This window comes from Rhamphochromis longiceps, linkage group LG4, assembly GCF_057381845.1.
Source record: "Rhamphochromis longiceps isolate RC_006_pf linkage group LG4, R_longiceps_female_GT1.1, whole genome shotgun sequence".
NCBI lineage: Eukaryota > Metazoa > Chordata > Actinopteri > Cichliformes > Cichlidae > Rhamphochromis > Rhamphochromis longiceps.
The window spans coordinates 25,206,602-25,230,303 of NC_140560.1; the positions used below are offsets into that span (position 1 = coordinate 25,206,602).

Sequence of the window (23,702 nt, forward strand, 5' to 3'; positions counted from 1 at the left end):
CATTACTGTACATTTGACCCTTACAATTAAATTCATAAACCTCTTTCGGTGTGCTCAGTATTTTCATACCAGTACATGCAGCAAGCACACTTTGCTGCTAAATCTAAATGCCTAGGAATGTGCATTTAGTGCAGATCATCATGCATCATTTTAGCTTACTAAATCTGTAATTTAGAGACTCGTTTGAGGCAATCTACTGCCGCCTACTGGAGACAACAGCAACGTGACATTCACGAGCCAATCCATGTGCCCAGATCAAGCAAACATGAGTCCATTCAGCATTTCACAGCATGCAATCCTTTTTCACTGTAGATTTTAAATGCGTTACTATTCTAACATTAAAATGTCCTACTCTTAGGATAACACTGCTGGTCTTTGCAATGACAATCGAATGAAATGCAATCTTAGAAAGAAAAGCAAATGAAAAAGCATCATTAAAAATGTAAAATGGGGGGTTGCCCTCCTCTGGGAATTTTCATGAGCATGAGTAGCGGTGTGATTCAGGCCCTGCCATGTTTCCGCGCGTTTTTGTTGTTATATAAAAACATAATCAGGTATCGCGCATCAATGGTAAACAGCGCTGGCTGGAAGTCACGTGTAGCCCTCTCCCGACAGATCGACGTCACGTTAAGCGCCGATTGGCTGAACCTTTCGGCTACAGCGTGACCTGTGCTCTGATTGGTCCGTGATTCCTGTCAGTCATTTTTTTTCTATCGCCCTCTCATAATGCAGCATGGGCGAAAATACTAGATTGAAGAGCTTCATCTGAGGAAGCAGAGGCTTCTAGTTTAAATTATTTTGTCCCGTTGAGTGAAAGGTAAGTGAACGGAAAGGCGTATTCGTGTAATATCTGTTCGCTGCTTGTTTACGTGGTGCTGTCGTTGGGCTAAGAGGCGAGATGTGGCGGTTAGGGAGGTTTGTTAGCTACCTGGGTGCTGGGATGCTAACCACATTGCAGCACTGAGGGAGGCTGGCTTTCGCCACGTTAAGCTAGCTTGGCTGCTAACCGCGTTGCTCCACTGTTAAACGATTGAATAGCAGAACACGAATCAGTCGACAGCAGGGACAGATAAACGATTAAATATCGAGCAGTTGCGATATTTAGCGACGCTTCCTGTATAAATTTTAAACGGTTCAGGGCGAGATTAGCTGCGGCTGTAGATAAGCAAACTAGCATTCAAGCTTTGGTGATTGGCCCATAGTGGTGGGACCAGTAGGTGAGCAGCTACACCGGCTACTTCATGGAGCTCTTAACGACCTTTAGAAAAAACAAGACCTCAAACTAGCTTAAATTATGCGTCCAGGTAGATTTATAAGCAGGTCAAAACAATAAGCTGTGGGATTTAAGAAGTGAAATCTCTACACTTTGAGTGTGCTTGTGGGAGTGTGTTGAAGCGAGTGAGTAGCTTTTTGTAGATCTATATATTAAACCTGGAGTAGTCCAGTTTTGGGTTTTTTTTTTGGTGTCATTAGACAAACCTTTGCAGCAAGTTCTTTAAGAGTGATCTGAACCCTCAGTTTTAAAAACATATAGGATGGCCCAATGCTCCTCTAGTGGTGGTGGGTGACTTGGATATGGGAGAAGGTGAGGGCTGAATGCATGTTTTCATATTCTGGTGTTTTGTTTTAATAGTTTATGGATTTTTTTTTCCTCTGTCGTTTGAGTAGTAGTTGAGAATGAATTATTTCAGGGATAAATTATGCTGAGTAAGTAATGTTAATTATCCAAAGCTTCTGTGGCTCAACAAGACAATAAATAAATAAAACATGTAAAGCTACCCGCTGTGGTGACCCCTTGTAAATAAATGCCCTTTTTTAATGATATATTGCCTCATATATATATATATATATATATATATATATATATATATATATATATATATTCAAAAAGAATCATTTTTTTAAAATGTTCTCATAGTTTGTTTTGTGTCATAATTCAACATTTTTGGTAGCCCTTGAAGTCACCTGCATCCAGCAGTAGTTTAGGCAGGATATGTGCACGATCTATGTATGCATAGTTTACGAAATGCAAATAAAGAGTCAGTATTGGGTAATGCAAGTATTCACTGGAGGGTACTTGAAAGTAATCCCACTGTCTCTACATTTTTTTTTATTTTTTTTATTCTTTGTTTAAATATTAGTAGCTAACATAATTTGCTATTGACTGTCCATAAAAGCACTTAATAAACTAATTCAGCTGCAATCTATCCTACAAAAGTAAAAGCTAGTTTTGGTTGCTCACTTATTCGGAAAGGATCGCGCCGCATGTTTACACAGGATGCCCTTCGTGATGCAATCCCAGAAGGAACTCTCAGGATCAAACTGAGGTTCTCCGAACTTTCACTGTGCAATATGGAGTCAATCTATCCTTTACGAGTCAGTTTTCTAAACATCTAAATTTAAGTTCAATATCAGTTGTGTTCCTACAAATTGAATGAAATATTTTCATATCAGTGTGAGGATTACCTTTTAAAATCGGAAACAACCAGGTTATAAGTTTTTAAACCCCTGTAAATAGGCTTTAAGTCGTATTGTTTAGTTTGACATTGCACTACATATTGATTACATAGGCAAAATGGCTTAACAAGACCTTACGCTTAATGACTGTCTGCCTGTGTACATCCCTTCCTTCATTGAATGGAATAGCCCTTTATTGTCATGGTACATGTACAACGAAAAAGGCAAAGGGCATTGATGGAAAGTGGAACAGAAAACAAAGCCATGCTAACATAAATTACCACATAAAGTGAAAACTTATTAAAGTTGGCTTTAAGATATCTGAAGTACTCTTAACATTAAAAAGCTTTACCAGTGTAATTTTATGCTTGATGTAAGCTTGAGTTGACAAGACGAGGAATTGTATTTGTTTTATTTTTGGATTTAATCGATTTTCTTTTTTTTTCTTTTTTTTCTCAAATTAAGCATCGGTGTAAGTAATTATTCCCAGATTATCACTGTTTGTGAAAACCTTCACTCACCTTAAAATGACCCGTGTCTTAAATAGCATCATTTGTTAGTTATGCAACCAGCATATCCCAAACAGCAGTCAGAAAGTTTCTGTGTTATCAGTAATGTGACACAATCGGATTAAACATCCGTGTTTTGGTCAGCGCATCAGCAGAGCTGCCTGTTTGGACGGTTGCATCACTGCAGTTAGCTCCCTCTCCCTGTGGGCTCTGTGCTTCTTAGTTGTATCAGTATCAGCAGCACGTGAAGGTCAGCATGCCCTTGTGCATACAATGCATGTTCGGCCCTCCTTCCCTCTTCATGACGTCACTGCCTACTCTGATGAGTAAGTCGTAGTGCTGTATTGTCTCTATGATGTAGCCTTCGCTTCTGTTTGTTTGTTTTTTTTTCCTTAGATGTTTTGTTGTCTTTATCTGGGGGGGACGGTATCATTTGTATGGGTAAACTGAGAGAAGATTGAATGTTTTACACACTCACCATCAAAATATGGCGTTGCTATGCTGTGTAATAATAGCTTACTCGTAAGTTTAAAAAGTAAGTCACAGGTTCAGCGATTGATAGTTGAATGTGTTACTCGAGGGATTGCAGGTCACCTACTCTCCGACCCTCTAATGCTCCCGTAGTTTGGAGTTGCTCTCTGTTAACTGCAATGATCAGCTGTGTAAACAATGTGTCACTCTTTCCTTTGGACTTTGATCTCCTCATTTCTTCCCGCTGCAGTCAGCCGGCCAGTCAACTTGATCGACTAACACCCTTCATCAGCTGTTTAGTTTAGCAGCCTGAATCAGAGCTCCTTTACAGCTGCCTGGTGTAAAGCAGCAGTTCTCAACACTAAAATGGTCTTTGTGTACATTAAGCTGCTTTTTATGTGTAGAAACAGTACATGGAAAACACTTTTAGGTTTACTGTTATTACTTGTTACTGTAGATCTCTAACTGTTGTGACAAAATTTAAGGAGCTACAGCTTTGCTGATTATGCACTCACTGGAGTCGAGAGGATGACAAAAAATTTGATTAGGTCAAAATGTGACTTGTATAAATGTAATTTGGCAGTTAACTACAGCTGCTCACACCTTATGTGTAAGCATAAATGCTCTCCCTCTCCTATCCCATACACTCCCCCACCCTATGTTACATCTGATGCCTTGCATAACTGCAGGGACAGCTGCCAAGACCCAGCTGGAAGCACTCAGTCCTTATCTCTCTTGTAAGGTGATGTCAGAAAATGTGCCTAGAGAGGTGCCCACTGGAGGGCAAACAAACGGGCTTAATTTATTAGCTATGAGAGCAATTTAACTTGTATTTGCAGGTTTAATTTTGCTCATGTTTAACTCTGAAACAAAGTAATTTTGTGTGAGCATTTTTTGCAGATATAAAAAAAAAAGGATGGCATGTCATTGATATCATTGAAATGGTACATTTTTATTTTTATTTTTTTGTGCAGTCTTGAGAAGTGATGCTGACACTCAATCTGTTTGTCCCCACAGTGATGTTCCAACAATGCCGATAGTGGATAAACTCAAGGAGGCTTTAAAACCTGGCCGAAAGGACACAGGCGATGAGGGTGACCTCAACAAGCTATTGGCCTCTTCTGCCAAGAAGGTCCTTTTGCAGAAAATAGAGTTTGAGCCTGCCACCAAGGGGTTCTCCTATCAGCTCGACAGCCTAAAGAACAAGTATGTGATCCTCAATCCTAGGACTGAGGGTGCTACAGCACAGAAAGCTGCAGAGCCTGCTCAAATTAAGAGGCAAGGTAAGCTCTCAAAATGAACTGAAAATTGAGCAGAATTTGATGGCCTGACATTTTCCATGTTTGACCTTTTGTTCTTTGATGCTTACCCTGAAAGCTCAGTTCTGGCGTTCTGTCCTCGGCTAATGTCACAAAATTGCCTGTACCCCTTCTTTAGTCTTAGAGAATGTGGTCGGGGGCCAGAGCGATGGGATCCCTGCTCCGCAGAAGATGCTCTTTCCGGGGAACAAGATCACCCTTAAGTGGGAGCGTGTGTACAGGGTGGGAGCCGGCCTCCATAACCTTGGAAACACCTGCTTCCTCAATTCCACAGTGCAGTGTCTCACCTACACGCCGCCACTTGCCAACTACTTACTCTCAAAGGAGCACAGCCGTGTCTGTGAGTAGATTTACTATCCTATTTACTTATTTTTTTTTTTATTTTAAACACTAACAGTTTCTCACACAGTTTGGGGAATTACTTTTACCTGGCCTATATCCCTGTGTGTGCCTGAAGAAGGAAAAACAAGAAGTGTAGCTTCATTTGGTTCAGCTAGTTTATTTTGAGCTCCCAATCATCCAGGGATTTCCTTACCTGGATGATTGTGCATGCATCAAGACATTTATTATTTGGAGCTTTTTTGTTTTTGTTTTTTTTTTTACTCGTTTTGATCATCTCATTCAAACAGACTCTATATAAAAGATTAACATATTGTAATATCAGCAGCTGGTTTGTGGAATGCCTTTTAACCCCTTAAATTTGAGTTAAAGGTATTGTTTTTGTATTTAATGCTAACACCTGCTTATACTTTTATGTTATGTGTAACTCCTCTTCCTCTTTGTTGTTCAGGTCACCAGTCAGGCTTCTGTATGATCTGTGTAATGCAGAACCATATCATCCAAGCCTTCGCCAACACAGGCAACGCCATTAAGCCCGTCTCCTTCATTAGAGACTTAAAAAGTAAGATCGCCCTCCTTTAACAGTGCCTGAGCAGTTTATGCCTTCTAGGTTTATCTCAGACGTCACATTTATTGGTTGGCTACTCTCAAGGGTAATGTGTTGCAACAGTGTCCCGTATGACAACAATGGGCAGTAACTGCAGTATAGAAGTGGAGCAGTGAGACTGCAGTTAGTGAATGAATCCCACGTAGACAGTAGCGATGAGGTGTGAGTAGTGCCCTGACACGGCGAGTTACTGTGCTGTAGTTTCATTGCACCCTAGTCCCCTCCCTACCTGGCTGCTTCCTCCTTATGTGATGCTGCAATCATGTCTCCACCTCCTGTGCCTCATTTTCTCTGCCTCCCTCCTTTCCCAATGCCCTTTCTGTCTCCTTGTGACTGCGGGCTTTAGCACAAAAATGTACAGGCCACCTGCTTTCTCCCCCCCCATCAGAGCTCAGGATGCGCTGTATGTGTGTTCAGGTTTTTTATACATTGATTTAGCTAGTGGCCTCCTCTGTAGCTTAAAATGTGCCGCTAATGCTGGAACAGTTTAAATGCACACATTGAAATATCAACCTCGGTATTTCTAGTCCAACTCTAAAGCCCATTAATACAGTGCCATATCACTGCACAAAAACAAAAGAGCTTACTGCTGCCGATTCCTGAACTGCCACCAGATCTCACAGCTGAGGTTTCACAAACAAAATAAAAACACGACACACCAGTATTAATGCCCACAGCTTTAATGTCTTCAAGATGTTGCCTCTCTCCTCTCCTGGAAGTGCCTGGAATAGATCATTAGTGCTTGATGTATTATATTCCTTTTTCCCCACTCTCGGGTGACTCATTGTTGTGAATGTGCAGGGGTGCTATGCTGGGAATATGTTGATGACCACATTCTAATAGCTCATCCAGTTTTCCATTAGGAAATAACAGTAGGGTACATTATCTCTACTATGAGACTCTTACTGCAGATTAGACGCCGCTCTGTAACCATAACATGTTTATTGGGTCATTATGCCATGGTCTGGGTGAAAGCTCTAGTTTGATTGGCTGCAGGGTGTACTGTATTTCCTGATAAAGGACCTTTATGTAGTTACAGTGAAACAGCCAGCCCACTGTTTGAAATGAATGTGCTGACCTAACCTGTTTCTATAATAGTTACAAAAAAGTGTGACTGTTAACCTGGGGAAAATGACAACTTGGATGGCTGGAGTGTAGCTAAAGAGACTGGACACAAAGGACAGGAGGTGCTAGTTTCTAAAGGAAGAAACAAAGGACTGCTAGAGTTTTGTACTGTCCAGTTTGCCAGTGTAGGAAGAGTATAGTGCCAGCCTATAAAAGGAGTGGTATTTATCATATTACCTCGACATGCATGTATTTCCTTTGAGTGCCGAGAGAGAGCCGATGAATCGGCTCACTGATTGTTGTACATCACTACTATCTGTATTAGCCATTCACTTTATAAGTGTGCACATGTGCCGTGTCATATTTTAATAGTTAAATGACTATAATCAGTTATTCTTGTTATGAAGACTATAGAGAGAACCTAATTTTACGTTGTGGGCCAGTTCAGTTAAATCTCAGTGGGTCAGACAAATCGGTTAATCACCTAATGACCATTTAAAAAAACCTGATGTGTTCTCCTTAAGTCTTCATGTTTCTGCATTGTAAAGAAATGCTGCTGTAGTAAATGAAAGTAAAAAGCATTGCTGTTAGACTTTGTCTATAAGAAATAAAGTTGTAAACATTAAAAGCACTTGTAACTCCTTCCTGATCTTTGACGTGTAATTAAAACAACAACAAAAATAAAAAAAATAATAGAAAAAAATCTTTGAATTAACAGCAAAATTCAGTTTTTACATTTTGTTTGTGTATAAATAAAAACATTTCTGTAGAAAATTATGGAAAACAATAACTTTTCTGTTATTTAATAATGAAAATATTACTTCAATTTGTGACCTTTAATGGTTTACTTTGGTGTCTATCAGGCCATAAGTGATAAGCTGTCATGCTATAAATAAGAAATGAATTTTTTGTTAGGTTTTTTTATTTTTAATGAACCTCTACAGTTTCTTGCTTTGCTTTCACTTATTGTCAGAAATCACGATATGTAACAAATGTCTGTGACCTCAGTCAGATAATCTGGGTAGTCAGTGGTTGATCTATTTCTTTAATGAGCCTGTGGGTCATTGCAGTTCATCAACATTTTATCAAATACAAGGAACATTATTGACAAGTTGGAAAGTGAGAGACGCCTTTCTCTGAGCCTCCCTGTCTCAGTAAGTGCGAGGCTAGAGGAAAAATGTAACTCTGGTAAAGCATGAAATCTGACAGGCTCTTTGTCGTCCACAGAAATTGCAAGACATTTTCGCTTTGGTAGTCAAGAGGACGCCCATGAATTTTTGCGGTACACCATCGATGCCATGCAGAAAGCCTGTCTCAATGGCTATCCGAAGTAAGGATTTATGCTTCTTATGATATTTGTTTAGTCATTAGTCATTACATGAATAACTTTTGTCTTTGTGTTTTTAGGCTTGACAGGCAGACCCAGGCCACGACACTGGTTCACCAGATCTTTGGAGGTTACCTCAGGTCAAGAGGTATTGACTGATGAATAAACACGCAGCTCAGATTAAGTCTTAATGGTTTGATGCAGGTTAATACTCAATATACTAAATTAGGCTAATATAATCTTTTTAGTCATGCATGGAAAACAGAGAGGTGTCATATGTGTGTATCTTACCTTGGCTTAAGATGCAGGTATCCTGTGTAATTATTTTATTTATTTTTTTTAGAAAAAGACACTACATTGTCAAAATTTATTTAACTATTCAATCTCTGTGTTTTACTTAAGAACCCACTGCTCAAATATTCTAATTTAAATTGAATTTAAATCTTATTAAAAGAGACATTCATTATGATTAACTTTCATATTGAAAGTGAGAGGTTAAGGAACAGTTCGTGTAATTTCTTTTATGTGGGTTCAAGAGTTTCGCTTGTTCTATAATGGAAAAATAGAAACGAGTTAAAATGTAAAAGGAATTTCCCCTTAAAGTTTGCTCTAATAGTCAGATGAGGTTGTTTGAGGTGCCTGACAGTTTCATGTTTACAGGAAATTGAACTGAGGTTGCTGCAGCTTCAACAGATTTTACTTACAAGTACTGTCAGAAGAGTGAGACTTGTTTTTTTTTGCCTTTCAGTAAAATGCTCTATTTGTAAAAGTGTCTCAGATACGTACGATCCTTACCTGGATATCGCCGTTGAGATTCGGGTATGTTGCACGATATCTCCTTATTGTATAACGTTTATTTTCATGGAAATGTTCATGTTTCTGTCTTTGGAAAGTTTGGTAACGTAATTTCTGTTGTGTTGTTTTAGCAAGCAGCAAACATAGTGCGAGCCTTGGAACTGTTTGTTAAACCAGATGTTTTAAGTGGAGAGAATGCCTACATGTGTGCCAAGTAAGTTCCCCTCTCATGTAGTCAGAAATGATTCAAAATACTTTCACCAGACACTTCATTAGGTACACCTTGTTAGTACTGGGTTGGACCCCATTTTGGCTTCAGAGCTGCTTTGATTCTTTGTGGCACGTATTCAGCAAGGTGCCTCTTGGGCCATATTGACATGATGGCATCACACAGCTGCAGATTTGTTGGTAGCACATCCGTGATGCAGATCAGTATAACTGCAGTAGCTCAGTAGTTTCCGAAATAGACTGGTTGTTGATGGCAGACGGGCCAAACCACGTTCAAAGTAATTTAAATCACCTTTCTTCTCCATTCTGATGCACAGTTTCAACTTCAGCAGGTCGTTGTGACCATGTGTACGTACCTAAATGCATTTAGTCGTTACCATGTGAATGGCTGACTAGATGTTTACATTAAGCAGTTGAACAAGTGTATCTAACAAAGTCAGTGGTGAGTGTAAATCTTAAAATTTTTGGGGAAAAGGTCTTAAAATTAAAAAAAGATTAAAGAGTGTCGTCATAATTTTTATTTTTCGTCCTCTTCAGGTGCAAAAAGAAAGTGCCGGCCACCAAGCGCTTCACAGTGCATCGAACATCCAACGTACTCACCCTTTCACTGAAGAGGTTTGCAAACTTCAGCGGTGGAAAAATAACAAAGGTTAAAGAATTTTCACGACACGGACTGATTTTTAGCAAAACTGCCTCATTCCTCTATATATCTCACACCTTTCTGTCATTTTCTTCTTCTTTTTCAGGATGTTGGTTACCCAGAATTTCTAAACATCCGCCCTTACATGTCTCAGAGCTCAGGCGATCCTGTCATGTACGGCCTCTATGCTGTTCTGGTGCATTCAGGCTACAGTTGTCATGCTGGACACTACTACTGCTATGTGAAGGTAAGACGGTATAGATAAACAATCTTTTTAGTGTGCGTGTGACAGGAACGTGAAGGAAAATTGGCTTTAAAAATCCTTCCACTCCGTCTTGTGGATTCCGATCGGGAAAGGTGACAAATTAGGTGTCAGCGATCTGAATTTAAAGTTCCTTTTCTACACTGTTTGTGAAAGCTTGTTGTGAAACTTTCCCATTAATACGTCAGTTTTGTGGAGTCAGAAGTGACTATATGTGGACAAGAGAGTGGATTGTTAATAGCTTACCATAGCAGACCTGGATAACAAGCTGTATCCATCGAATATACCAGTACAACACATTTACACAGATAGCTGCCAGTTTTTGCCAAATATCGATCTTCACCAAAAGTCAGGGTCACATTGGTTTCTCTCAGTTCCTTTTTAAAAGCTAAAAGTTAACAAATCCCTTTCACAGCTAAACTAGTGATTAAGATTTGAGAGCTTTAGTTATCTTTACAGGGAAAATGGCTTTATTTTATGTTTCTTCCCTCTTTTATCCTCACAGGCAAGCAATGGACAATGGTACCAAATGAATGATTCAATGGTGCACTCAAGTAACATCAAAGTGGTCTTGAACCAGCAGGCTTATGTGCTTTTCTACTTGAGGTGAGACGGTAGCGAGTGATGCAAGAGATCAAAAAAGATGTCTGTACCTCCTGGATGTGCAGTCCAACAAACTAGAGTCTGTGTTTGTGTGTTAAAGGATACCTGAAACCAAGAAAAATGCAGATGGGCAGACCACCAAGCAGGGGATGTTGTATTCCGGGAAGAATACGGCACCATCGGAACAGATAAAGAGGTCCAACTTGAACGGGCCTCTCTCTTCCCCACAGGTGAAAAAGGTATAAGAAATATTTGGCTTTTTGTAAAATAGTAAATGTATGTGTTAAACTTTCTAGCTTTTAACATTCTGGATAAAAAATGTAAGAAAAGTCCTCGTTTTCTTGATAGAAACTTGAGCCAGCCCAGCTGCGCAAGATCCAGTCGATGGACGGTGGTTTGGGTTTGCCCATTTCCAGGAACGGTGTGAGCACTCAGCCACAGCCCCGACTGTCCAACTGGACATCCTCTTCCAACGGTCTGCCAAAGCTGCCGGGTGGACCCGCAGTTATAGAGGAACCTTTCAAGAAGGTGAAGAAGCCCTCTTCGCAGAGCCAGCTGCCATCCCGCAGCAGCACTCCGACCCCTTCCAACAACGGGGTCAGCAGAACGGAGGGAGATAAAAAACAAGGTGGAGAAGGCAGAGGCATGGCAGCGTCTACCTCATTTAAGTCTTTGTCTGACTCCTCCTCTGCTGACACCACTGAGTCAAAGGTACGGTATAAAGTCAACAAGCATGAATACAAATGTTACATTAAGGGTGAAATCTTGACAGGGATTTTTAATTTTGATCATCAGGTAATAAAAAATACTCAAAATATTTGAGTGCTGTGAAAAGCAGTGGCATTTCTTTAGGGAAACATGCTTTCCTACAGAGATTCAGTCTACAGTAGCATGAAAACAAGGATTCTCTCACATTTCAGAAGCCATGTTTGATGTAAAAGATCAGATCTGCAGCTTCACAAAAGCATAACCGCCACCTGTGGTTTTCTCTCTCTGGACCAGGACTCCATTGGTCCCAAAAGTGCACCAGTAGGAGAGACTCCCTCCACTCCTCGGAAAGGCTCCAGCGGCCTGGCGTCTCCAGCAAGGAGCGTGGAGCGCTCTCAGAGCACAGAGGAGCAGAAGACGGCAAAAATTAAACCCCCGGCTCTCGGCAACATCACATCTGAAGCCACCAGCACCATGTCACCTCCACCTGCCAAGAAGCTTGCCCTGTCGGCCAAGAAGGTGAACGTCATCCCCATCCACAGCAGTTGCCTCACTTCCTGTCTTACTACAAACTCATAATAATTCTGCTTCCTGTCGTGTAACGCCACACCTGCTGTCACAAATTGCACCGTTGATTTCAATTAGTCTTTTTTATTCAGGCAAGTTAAAGAGTGGTGTTGTGTTACGTTTTATGCCTTTTATGTAATGTCTTATTTCTCCAGTGTACCGTCTAATCAACCACATGTTAGCACTTGTTTAAAGTTTGTCTTCTTTTCCTTTAGTTTGTTCTTTTTTCCTAATCATTTCTAATTCTTCTCTGCCATACCCTTTCTACTTTGTTTTCCTCTCTCCACCCCCCCCCAATCATCCTTTTAATCACCCTGTTTTTTTCCTTTATTTACTCTCTTCCTTATTTTTGTCACACTCATGGCTATTTTCTTTAGACCACCAAGTTTTTATTTATGTCGATAACTGCAGGCTCGCAGCCGGAGTCCGAACAGCATTGATGTTCTGCCCCGTTTGCCGTCCAGTGACCCCATGCATCAAAATCAACTTAACTCCCTCACCCTTGCCTCACCCACTCCCACTCACAGGTATGTATATGGAAACCTGTTTCGTATTGCGAATACTCACACTAGGCATGGTTGAGTTGTACAGTCCTCTGCCACTTAGGGGGTCAGTATACTCTTAATGTGAGTGTATCCATTCAAATTTTGACACCCAAAAACAAAGACGATCCTTATTTCTTTTCCAGAGCTGATCCATTCCATTCATGTAAAGTCCAATCATCACCTTTAGCCCATTCAACTGGATCCTTCAAACTGCAGAGTCCTCAGAAACAGTCCCTTTTCTCCACACTGCAAAAGCCAAGCGTGAGCCTTCCTCCTAAAACAAACGGTCTTCACTGTCCAGGCCCAAAGAGTCCCAAGTCTTCCAACAAGCTCAACTCAGTGGTTCAAGAACCAGACCTTGACGACCCTCCCGCTCAAAATGTCAAACACAAAAAGAAGAAGAGGAAGCGGCGGCATTCTGAGGTGGAGAGCGTCCCAGAGCCAGTCACATCCCCAGCTCCACAGACACAGTGCACTGCAGCAGAGTCCGATGGCGAGAAGAGGTGCAAGAGGAAAAAGAAGAAGCGAAAGCGGCTGGACGAAGACGGAGAGAAGGCGAAGGAGCGGGCGTGTGTCTCGTCTCATTTGGACACGTCAAGCCAGGAGGAGGACTGGTGTCAGAGTGGCATGTGGAGCCTGACCCCTCAGTCCAGTGCAGAAGAGTCTAAGAAAAAGCCTCAGTTATCCGCTACAACTCCATCGCAGTGTGAGTCAAACCGGAAAAAGCAGGAAACGGATTGTGTGTTGAAGAAGAAGAAAAAGAAGAAAAAGAAAGACAATGTGGGTCAGTCAGGAGACGCTCTGCAGGATACAGTGTCTGCACGCTCTACAACAGAAAGGTTGGTTCGAGTCTGGTTATGTTTGTTCTTCACCTGAAGTTGAGTTCGTGTGTAAAGCTCTCAGAAAGTCTACATTACTGGCTTGACTCTAGGAATCAAGAACTTTTCTTTTTTGTGATCAACATTTTATTGATTTAAAACGGGGTTGGGGGGGGGGGGGGGGGGGTACAGACATATACAGCACAACTGTAAACTGCAGTAGCAAAGCAAACATTAGCAAACAAGGCATAGGGACAGCAAAGAAAAGACACAAAAACACAAAGTTAAAACCAATTATTGCCTCTTCCAGGAGATAACTCTGGATGAGAAGATTTTCCAAGCGTCAACAGTCGTGGGTCGAGCTTTATTTAATTTTGCTGTGGTATGTTCAAAACCAATAACACGGATAAGACATCGTCTCCAGAATGATTCCATACAAATGTCAGGACAGAACCATTGCTTTGTAATAGTCTTCTTTGCGGATGTAAATCCAGCGAACAACATTTTGCATTGCATTTGTTTTAAGGAGATTTCAGAGGTATCATTAAGGAGACAAAGACCAGGATTGGGAACATAAAAAACTTCCAGTACCTCAGATAACACAGAGTTCACAAAGACCCAAAAATCGGATACCACAGGACAGTCCCAAAACATGTGCAAAAACGTGCCAGGTGATGAATCATTGCAGATGTGACAGTAATACGTAGCCTGTAGTTTCATCTGGAACCTCCTATAGGGCGTAATGTATGTTCTGTGTATGGTTTTGAAATGAATTAATTGATGCGCCAGGTTCTTAGAAGTCAAACTCAGATTAGACCACACTGTATCCCAGTCTATATTAACCTGTAGTTCTCCCAGTTCCCTGACCCAAATAGATTCAATGGGCAGGGACTTCATACCATGTTCAGCTAATTTGTTGTAGATTTTGGAAACAGAGGGTCTGCCAGATTTAGGCAGGATCCAGTCCAACATGGGATGAGAGGGAAGAGGAGAGTCCCAGGGGACACCGTATGCTTTTAAAGCGGATCTGAGCTGCAGATATACAAAGTAAGAAGATGCAGGAAGAGAAAAACGTGTCCTTAAGTCCTGAAATGAGCAAAGGCCTTGGGCGTTGAATAGATCATCAAAAAGGTTTATCCCGAGTGAGAACCAAGAGGGTTGAACAAATGGTCGGCTGCCACATAGTAACTTTAAATTATGCCAGAGTGGTGAGCTTTTACAAAATTTAACTGGAGCACCCAGCCGCCGTTCTATCTTCCTCCATACCTGTATAGAGTTGGCAATAATAGGTCCAAATTCGTTGTTGTTGTAGAGCGTATTGGCGGGAACATTAGCAAACAGAAGATCTTGTAGTCTATGCGGTGCTGCCTTGGCGGATTCGATCATTTTCCACGCAGTAGTAGTCTCTGGGTTGACCCACGTACTAAGTGCCCTGATTTGGAATGACCAGTAATAAAACTCAAAGTTTGGTACTGCCAGGCCACCAAACAATTTGGGCCGCTGCAATGTTGACAAACGTATCCTAGGCCTTTTGCCATTCCAAATAAATTTAGACACCGCAGAGTGTATGTCTTTAAAATAAGTTAGAGGAGGAGAGAGTGGCAACATAAAAAAAAGGAAATTAAGCCGTGGCAGTATGTTCATCTTTACTGTGTTGATTCTACCCTGAAGCGAAGTTTTTAAATTGTCCCACCTTTGAAAGTCGGATTTGATCTTATTTAGCATAGTAGTAAAATTCTCCTTGATTATCTTTGGAATACTATTATGAATTGAAATGCCCAGATAAGTAAAAGTGCTTTTGATCTGAACACAACCGGGTAAGGAAACTTTCGTAGCTTTATCGTTCAAAGGCATCAAAGCAGATTTCGACCAGTTTATTTTGTAGCCAGATAGAGAGCTGAAATGGTCAAAGTTTTTAATCAATGGATGGATGGACGTCTCATAGTTGTCCAAAAACAGAATAATATCATCCGCATATAGAGATATGATATGATTATGACCACCAATTCTTATGGGAGAAATCGTGGACTGTCTAATGGCTTGTGCTAAGGGCTCTAGAGAGAGGCAGAACAGGAGAGGAGAGAGAGGGCAACCCTGCCTCGTTCCACGCTGCAGCGTGAAAGGGGGAGAGACCAGGTCCCCTGTTAAGACACTAGCAAGAGGTGAGTGATATAGTGTTTGAATTAGAGATGGACCGATCCGATATTACGTATCGGTATCGGTCCGATACTGACCTAAATTACTGGATCGGATATCGGAGAAAAATAAAAAATGTAATCCGATCCATTAAATATCACGAAAGCACCTCACAAAACTTGCAACACGCCGTAACTCACCTCAGAACGTTAGCACGTTGGAGCAGTATGCATCATGTGATAGAGCGGCTGTGGCATGCGGACCCGTCGGTGGTCTGGATAGCATGTGGAGCTTCGCTAGCAACCCAGCATTTCATCTCCGACAAAGTTATCCCAAGAGAAGTAAAGCAAGTGTGTAAGTCCATCTCTGAATGTTTGTAAAGCATTCCTGCCTTAAGCTTAACAAGCGACTGCGTCTTCTTGCTGCTACTTCAATGATGAAACTGCTTAACGATCAGCTGATCGGCTTTTCTGTCGCGAGTCCGTGTCTCTAGTTTGCTTTTGGCCCACTTTGCACCAGAAAGAGGAAACCAGCGGCTGAACAACAGCAGCACGTTTAAGCTTGATCAGCTATTGTTAGAATGTATTTAATATTACTTTCTACTCGAGGATCTTTTTCTACGTAGCTGACGCTGGTAACTGTGCAGGGGCGGATCTAGCAAAGTTTAGCCAGGGGGGCCGATAGGGCATTAACAGGGAAAAGGGGGCACAAAGACATACTTTTCTTTCTTATTCTCATTTAAAATGTCTAGCTTTTAATAAATAATTATCTGACACCCAAAGTTTTAATTTGATGTAAAATGAATAGAAGTCAATTACTGTATATAGTAACTATTAAGTCTAATATATATACCCTAGTAAGCTATAGTACTTTTTCCTTTGGGAAGGTACCATCTGTGCAGTCTGCAATTTTGTTGAAGAAAGATGTTGAATCTATTTAATATTTCTTGAAAAATAATTGATTTCTGTGCATTTTTTTCACACTGCATCAAATTAAGGTTGATTACGTCGATTAAGCATCATGAGGTGGAGTGTGAGGGGTGGTTCCCTATTTTTTATTTATTTATTTTTGTTGTTGCTGGGAGTTGGAACCCTATTAGTTAGGTTGCTTAATATTTATGCTAAGTACTCTTTAAAATACCAGAATAGGGAGGATGGTGTAGGTTTAAGTTTATTAGATTGATCAGTATTGCTGAACTATGAAATATTTTTTTTTTGCATACAGGTATAACAGAATAGCTTTAGTGTAGTTGTTGTTTTAAACTTGAGTATGAACTTATACAAAATGCAGCAAGATATTTAAAAAACAGTTTTGTTGATTAAAAAACATTATATCGGATTCATATCGGTATCGGCAGATATCCAAATTTATGATATCGGTATCGGTATCGGACATAAAAAAGTGGTATCGTGCCATCTCTAGTTTGAATCATAGCAACAAATTTCTGCTTAAACCCAAAGTGTTTTAATACCATCCACATATAGTCCCACTCTAGCCTATCAAAGGCTTTTTCTGCATCAAGTGAAAATACTGCACATGGATTTTGATAGCTGTTAGCGGCATCTATGATGTGCAACAGCCGTCTTATGTTATCAGATGCAAGCCGCCCTCGGATAAATCCTGTCTGGTCTGCATTGACCAAAACATGGATAACTCTTTCCAGGCGCAATGCGAGAGCTTTTGCAAATACTTTAAGATCAGTTGTGAGCAGAGATATCGGTCTGAAACTAGAGCACTCAAGAGGGTCCTTTCCCTTTTTTAAGAGAAGGGTAATAAGTGCTGTTTTCTGGTCTCTATGGAAAGACCCGTTCCGGATTGCAAAATTAAATGAGCCGAGCATGAGCGAGCCTATTGTATCCCAAAGTTCTAGAAATAGTTCTGGCGGAAGGCCATCCAGTCCAGGTGATTTACCTTTGTTAAGGTCTTTCAGCGCTCTATGCAGCTCATCTAGAGTTAATGGGGCCTCTAGCTCATCCTGATCTGCTTGTGGAATATGAGGTAGATCCAGATTCTCGAGAAAGCTATTACAGATAGTATCCTTAAAATTGATATCTGATTTATACAGATTTACAAAAAATGACGAGAAAGTGGTGTTAATGGACTGGGGATTTGTCGTAATTTTATCGTTTGCAGCTGTTATAGCTGGAATATGTGCCCTTGTTTCACATTCTTTAAGCATAAGTGCCAACAAATGACTAGGACGCTCTGATTCAAAATAGTACTTCTGTCTAGTTCTATGCAAGATGAACTCTGCTTTGGACAAGGTTATTGCATCATATTCTTCTTTTAGTGAAGCTAGGAGTGTAGACTGATCGTCTGACCGGCTTAGTTTTTGCAGATTCTGTAAAGATTCCACCTGATTTTCTAGATTGGACACCTGAGCACGTTTTGTTTTTGCCAACATGGAGGAGAATGAGATGGAAAAGCCACGAATGAAACATTTTGTAGTCTCCCATAAGACTTGTGGGTCGATATCCTCATTAGCGTTGATATCCAAAAAATCCTTCAGCTGGAGCTTAAGCAGGCTGAGAAAGGTAGAGTTTGTTAATAGGGACGTATTAAAGCGCCACCTGGGGGCCCTATTCTTTAAATTGGGCAGATCGACAGAGCATAACAAAGCTGAATGATCCGATATCAAGATTGGCTGAATAGAAATAGATGTATCACCTGAAACTAAGGAAGGACTAACAAAAACGTAGTCTATCCTAGAGAATGTCTTATGTCTATTAGAAAAGAATGTATAATCCCTAATGTCGAAATTCTGCATCCGCCAAAGGTCGATGAGATTAAGATCTTTTATAAGTGTATTCAACAGAGAAGATGAGAGATTAGCTACTGCATCTGGATGAGATTTATCTAAAACGGGGTTGACGACAGCATTGAAGTCTCCACCCAACACTATGGAATAATCATTGTATTCTAATAGTGTATTGGCAATATAAGTAAAAAAGTCCCTGTCTGGCTCATTTGGACAGTATACAGATACGAATACCAGTTTATGGTTTAAGATACTGCCAGTTACAAGTGCCAGCCGGCCGTTTTCATCACTCGTGCTATACCTGGTAGTAAGGTCGAATTTTCTCTTCAGCAAGATACAGACACCCTTGGTTTTATTTGGGGCAGAGGACGAAGCTAGTAGTTTGTAGTGTTTGTTTTGAAAACGTGCCACATCACCTTGTTTCAGATGTGTTTCTTGGATTAAAGCAATGTCAGCGTTTTTACGGTATAGGTACTCAAGGACACAATCAAGAACTTTTCTAAATGTGTTATCATTATTCATAACTCTCATAAAGGACTTGAAATAAGATTCTTTTTCATTAAATATTTGATCTTCTCACCCTTAAGGGTTAAGAGTGAGACAAAGTAGTTGCTTCTGCTATATGCCTTTCATTACCTCGATCTCTCATCTGCTTTTTCCCCAGAAGCAGTTCTGAGATGAAGCCCACAGGGAGCCAGAAAGATACAGGAGATTTATTAAAAGTAAAAAAGAAATTAAAAGTGAAGAAGAGGCTAAAAGAAGAGATGCAGCAGTGGGAGGAGAGCAAGCATTGTCCTGATGCTGAGACTGAAGCATCGGAGCCCCCGTACAAAAAGAAAACGATGGAGAAGGACAGAATAAACAAAGAAAGCACAGGTGTGTGAGCGAGAACTTAACATTACATCGATTACCTGTGGAGTGTCAATGTAAAATTTTGATTGGAGCCATTTGACAAAATCACTTTGCACCTCTGCAGCCTTTCAGCCTTTCTGTGGAGTGACCAGTCATTCTACTTTTGTGCAGAGTGTGACTCATTGCATTTTGAGAATGTCAGATTTAATCACAGTTCTGTGATTTTGTTTTGTTTTGTTTTTTCTCAATTCCCAGCCACAGTGGTAGTGTGGGACAGCCAAGTGAAGGACGGCTACAAGCGCAGCGTGGCACCAGCGGCTGATGGAAGTACATCGGATGGCTCGACCCGCGCCGCACCCGTAGCTTGGGATGGGAAAAAGACGAGTAGTGTGGTAGAAGAGCTGCTCAGGAACGCGTCGGATAAAGCCTACGGAGCCAATGGTGAGATGCAGAGTCATATTTGTGTTTTTAAATGCAATTTTAAAGAAAATGTGTTTTTAAAGACCCTAAAGGGTGTCAGTGTCTTGTCTTCACTAGTCCTCAGTTGGGATGGTGAGGTCTCTGCTGTCAGCAGAGATGCCATTGAAGATGCCCGCGATGCCAGGTGTGACACTGTGATCGACGAGTGGGATGAAGACTTCGACAGGGGAAAGGTGAGGGGTGAAATGCAACATGAAAAAAGTCATTGTCTGTCTGTTCAGTTCACAAGAATCTGTACTGCTGCATTAGAATTAGTTAGATTTCAGTGAAACTTGCACACAGTGATCACCTAATGAGTCTTTACTCAAAACGTGCATGAGGTCAAAGTTACATTTGTCATTTCACAGGCAAATTTAGTGCCACTAACCAGACTTTTTATTGTACTATTCTTAGTTAGCGTATTGTCTGTCTTGTCTTAATGTTGGTTTAAAATGGAGCACTGTAACAAAAAATAATTTCCCCCAGGGATCAATAAAGTATTCTGATTCTGATTCAGACACGTTGTTGCTCTTGGGACCTAAACAGTTACTTGTGACACTTTGCATGTATATTGTGCAATCAAGTACGATCCCTGGAAAGATTGTCTAAAAATGTGTTGTTGTAATCTCTGTTATTAAACAACACAGCGCCCCTATTTCTCTCTATGATGGCCAGTTTTTACCCTGCTTTCCTGTTTAGTATTTTGATTATTAACAACTAAAATACTTCTCCGAGACGATATGCAATTATTTAATTTTAATTTTGTCCCCTTTTCCTCTTATTAACAGGTGAAGAAAGTAAAGCAGTATAAAAGAGAGAAGTGGAGAGGGGCCAGCAGCATGTTCCAGAAGATTCAGGACAGGCGGAACAAGTGGTCTGTAACACCCGGAGGGAAGAGAGTTTTTGGAGTCCGACGCTGAGAGTCCAGATTGCTGCTGAAGTCTTGCTGACTTGAAATTGAGACAGAAAATACTTTTCTTACCAAACTCATTTACCCAATCTCTCTCTCTCCCTCTCTCTTTTTTCTTTTGTCTTTTGTTTGTTTAATCCCCCATATTCAAGAATAAGATATGTGCCAAAAGCAGTACACATTACTGCATCAGCAGTCTGCCAACACAACTTTTAAACTAATCAATGTGAAATATTGTTTTCAGCAGACAGCTGAATTTCACTATCTCCCCTTTAGATGCCGCCATGAGCAGCTTAAAGTTTTCTATGCATTCAGTATTTAATTGAAAATCCTTACATCACGAACATCACGTCAATATCGCGCTAGATTTGTGTCCTTTGAGCCCCGATTATTTCCCTGAAAATGTGCTACCATGAAATACAAAAAGCTTTACCGTAATTGTGAAAGGTAGGCTGTGACTCATTGGCCTCGCTGAAAACTGCGCTGAAAACGCAATCTGAGCAAAAAAAGTGACTTTTTTAACAAAAAATGAAATTATTCTATGTCAAATAACAAAGCTGGACTCATTCATTATTCTTGTTTTAGATTTCTTAAATATTTTTATGTTATTATTATTTTTTCTCATAAGTTGGGATTTTATTTTGTACTCTAGTGTCTGTACCACACTGCTTCTTTTTAAGGACCGAGTTTTGCCTGCATATTGTTGGTAAAATTGAGGTTTAAAATAGCCACTGTTTCCTCATTACGCATGCCTAAACTGGTTCAAAACCCATTTTAAATGAAGGGTCGTTTGTAGTTGCGCAGTTCTTGTTACACACGTGATTTTTCCCTTCCTTACCAAGTTCAGCTTTAATGTTAATACATTAATAATACAAAGGAATGCTCGGTGTCATCGATATGGAGGAAACGCATCGGATGCTGTTAGTTTTATTTTTTATTCATGAGTTATTGTTTTCTTACAGCTCGGTGCAATTGTTGTGTGCGTCGTAGAGGCCGGCGTTTCTGGAGGAACTCTCGTTGGCGCAGTTAATTTTCTACTGTGCAGCTATCCAACTATGTAGCTCATCTCATCAGTTCTTCATTTAGAGAAGCTCAGTTTGGAAACATGTTTTTGTTTTCTGTAAAGAAGGAAAAAAACTCCTTCACCACTATACTGCAATTAAAGGGTTACATTTTATACTTCTGGCACTGTGTTATGATGCGATAACTACATGATGAGATCTTCTTGTCCCCTTGTATCTTATACCTCTATGCAATTTTTCTGACAGTCATGCTCGCCGTCTAGAAACTGGGCTGAGACTCAGGAACCCAGAACCTCCTGTATTCCCATCTCCACCCTTGATCAGACCCCATTTCATGTAGGAGTCATCCCTGGACCTAAGCCGCCTCGTTGCATCCTGTACATCCTATAAACAACTGTTTTATACAAAATATATCAGGTGTGGAATCCATCTAATCATCTTGCACCAGTTTGGGCACAGATGTGTAGAGAAACTAAAGTTAAATAAACAAATGCTTTGCCAGTGTAGATTGTACAGTCCATCTTGTGCTACCAGTGTTTCCCCCACCCCGACAACGCTGTAAAGATTTACCCACGCATTTCTTTTCATTCTAGAGATGTTGCCTTGAATTGGCTATAAAAAGCATAGGTTTTAATGTTATAAATATGTAATTTAAAGAAGATCTTTACTGTGCTACTAAATACTCAGAGTAGTCGGTGGGTGTTGAGAATTTATCTACAAGTGTGTTTGTTCAGTTGTGTGTAAGAGAGACATTTGTTTTTCATGCAAGTCCTTCCTTATGTCACTGTAATGTGTACAGTACAAGAGGGGCAGTGTCATTTCCAAAGGATAGCTGTGAAGTGGACTGGCAGATGAACATTTACTGGCGTGAATGGACAGTCCACATGTTTGCATTGATGGTTCCATATTTTGCACCACCTTTTCTGACCAGAGAAGAGAGCTTTCATAATGAAAGTAGCTCTTACCTCGTAATAGCTAACTGAAAAGGTGCAATAAAGTTGTGACTTTTGTGAGCTGATTGTGGGGTTTTTTTTTTTCTCTTTGTCTTCCTCTGCTTTTTCCAAATATACAAATGGTATGTGGGTAAACAGCACAAATAGGGTCAGCATCACTGTTTAAGAAGGGTTCTTTCTTTAAGAAAGTCTGACTTACCAAAAGAGGTGCATGTATGTTGTATTGCCTTTATCTATGGAAGCTGAACCACTTACTGCACTTTCTTGTTAATACAGCATGCTGCTGGTTGGGTTACATTTAAAATGGACCTCAAAACCATTTGTGTACCATTTCAAGGAAACATGGTGCTCAATGCAATTGCAAGAAATTGTGCATGATGTTCAAATTTTGATTTAAACAGATCTGACGAATTAGGGTGAGCTCTGACTGGGAAACCAAAAACTTGTAACCCACAGGCAAAGCTCTAAAGTATACACTGCTTTCTTGTCTTTTTTCTGTCTGAAAAGGACTCTAATCTACAGGATGAACAACCTAACAAGTCCTAAAACTACAGATGGAAACCAGATCTCATTAGCAGGACGTTTACTGTGGGTGGTAGATCAAGTCTCTCATTCACTTTTGTATAATCACTTATTTTTGTAATAGGGGGAGATGCTGCTGACCAACTAAGTTGGGGAGTTTTTGGTTTGTTTTTTTTATTTGACATTTCAGACCAACCCATCTTTTACCTCCAGTCTGTGGCTATGATGTATGAGAGATACCAGTTGGATTTATGGATGCCCAATCCCTTCCAGATTTCTAGGGCTTCCTGAGCAGACTTTGCATACTCTTCCTGTGCTTGGGTGGGATTTGTCCAATTACTCTGGTTTCCTCCTGAATTACAAAAATATGTCAACTGGTGATTCTCAGTTGGCTGCAGGTGTAAATGCAAGGTAGATGAAGCATGCAAGTACAGAATAAAGTGCTGTGTGAATATGTGTGGCAAAGGTAATGTTGCTGCAGTATAGAGTGTTTTGAGTGGTTCAGCAGCTTCTTAATGCCAACATCATATAATCACATAGCAGTAACCCAATGCATTTAGCCATGTAGAGATGGTCAAGATCACCTGCTGAGAAACAAGGTAAGCATCAGAATGAGGCAGAAATTAAGCTTAAGTGTAAGTTCAATAAGGAGGTATCTGTAGTCACTCATCTGTCTGTTTTCCTGTGTATTCAGCTGCTTTTCTGTTGTTTACAGGACTACTGCTTTCCCATGCTGTCAATCTCATTTCTGACATCATTACTCTAGTCCAATCAATTCTCGCCTGCCTTCTTTGAGCCAAAAGCCTCGGCTTTGCATGGTTTAAATCTGT

General features: G+C 40.5%; 1 protein-coding gene across 3 annotated transcripts; it reads left to right on the forward strand.

Annotated features, from left to right (window-relative positions):
- Positions 1 to 681: 681 nt before the first annotated feature.
- Positions 682 to 22,415, forward strand: usp36 (ubiquitin specific peptidase 36). 3 transcript variants are annotated; one of them, XR_014911490.1, is made up of 20 exons: positions 682 to 817; positions 4,455 to 4,720; positions 4,875 to 5,096; positions 5,547 to 5,657; positions 7,995 to 8,097; positions 8,175 to 8,242; positions 8,843 to 8,913; positions 9,021 to 9,103; positions 9,655 to 9,766; positions 9,864 to 10,004; positions 10,525 to 10,625; positions 10,723 to 10,861; positions 10,971 to 11,333; positions 11,625 to 11,849; positions 12,309 to 12,424; positions 12,586 to 13,281; positions 18,819 to 19,030; positions 19,262 to 19,447; positions 19,519 to 19,659; positions 20,254 to 20,392. XR_014911490.1 is itself a non-coding variant. In XM_085404053.1 (20 exons), exons 2-20 carry the CDS (start codon positions 4,468 to 4,470, stop codon positions 20,383 to 20,385), a joined length of 3,450 nt encoding a protein of 1,149 aa, XP_085260179.1. In that variant the 5' UTR covers positions 682 to 817; positions 4,455 to 4,467; the 3' UTR covers positions 20,386 to 22,415. The 3 variants fall into 3 exon arrangements, 2 of the variants coding, with proteins under 2 accessions (XP_085260179.1, XP_085260180.1); XM_085404053.1 differs by having other exon boundaries at positions 19,544 to 19,659; positions 20,254 to 22,415; XM_085404054.1 differs by having other exon boundaries at positions 18,822 to 19,030; positions 19,544 to 19,659; positions 20,254 to 22,415.
- The last annotated feature ends 1,287 nt before the right edge of the window (positions 22,416 to 23,702 follow it).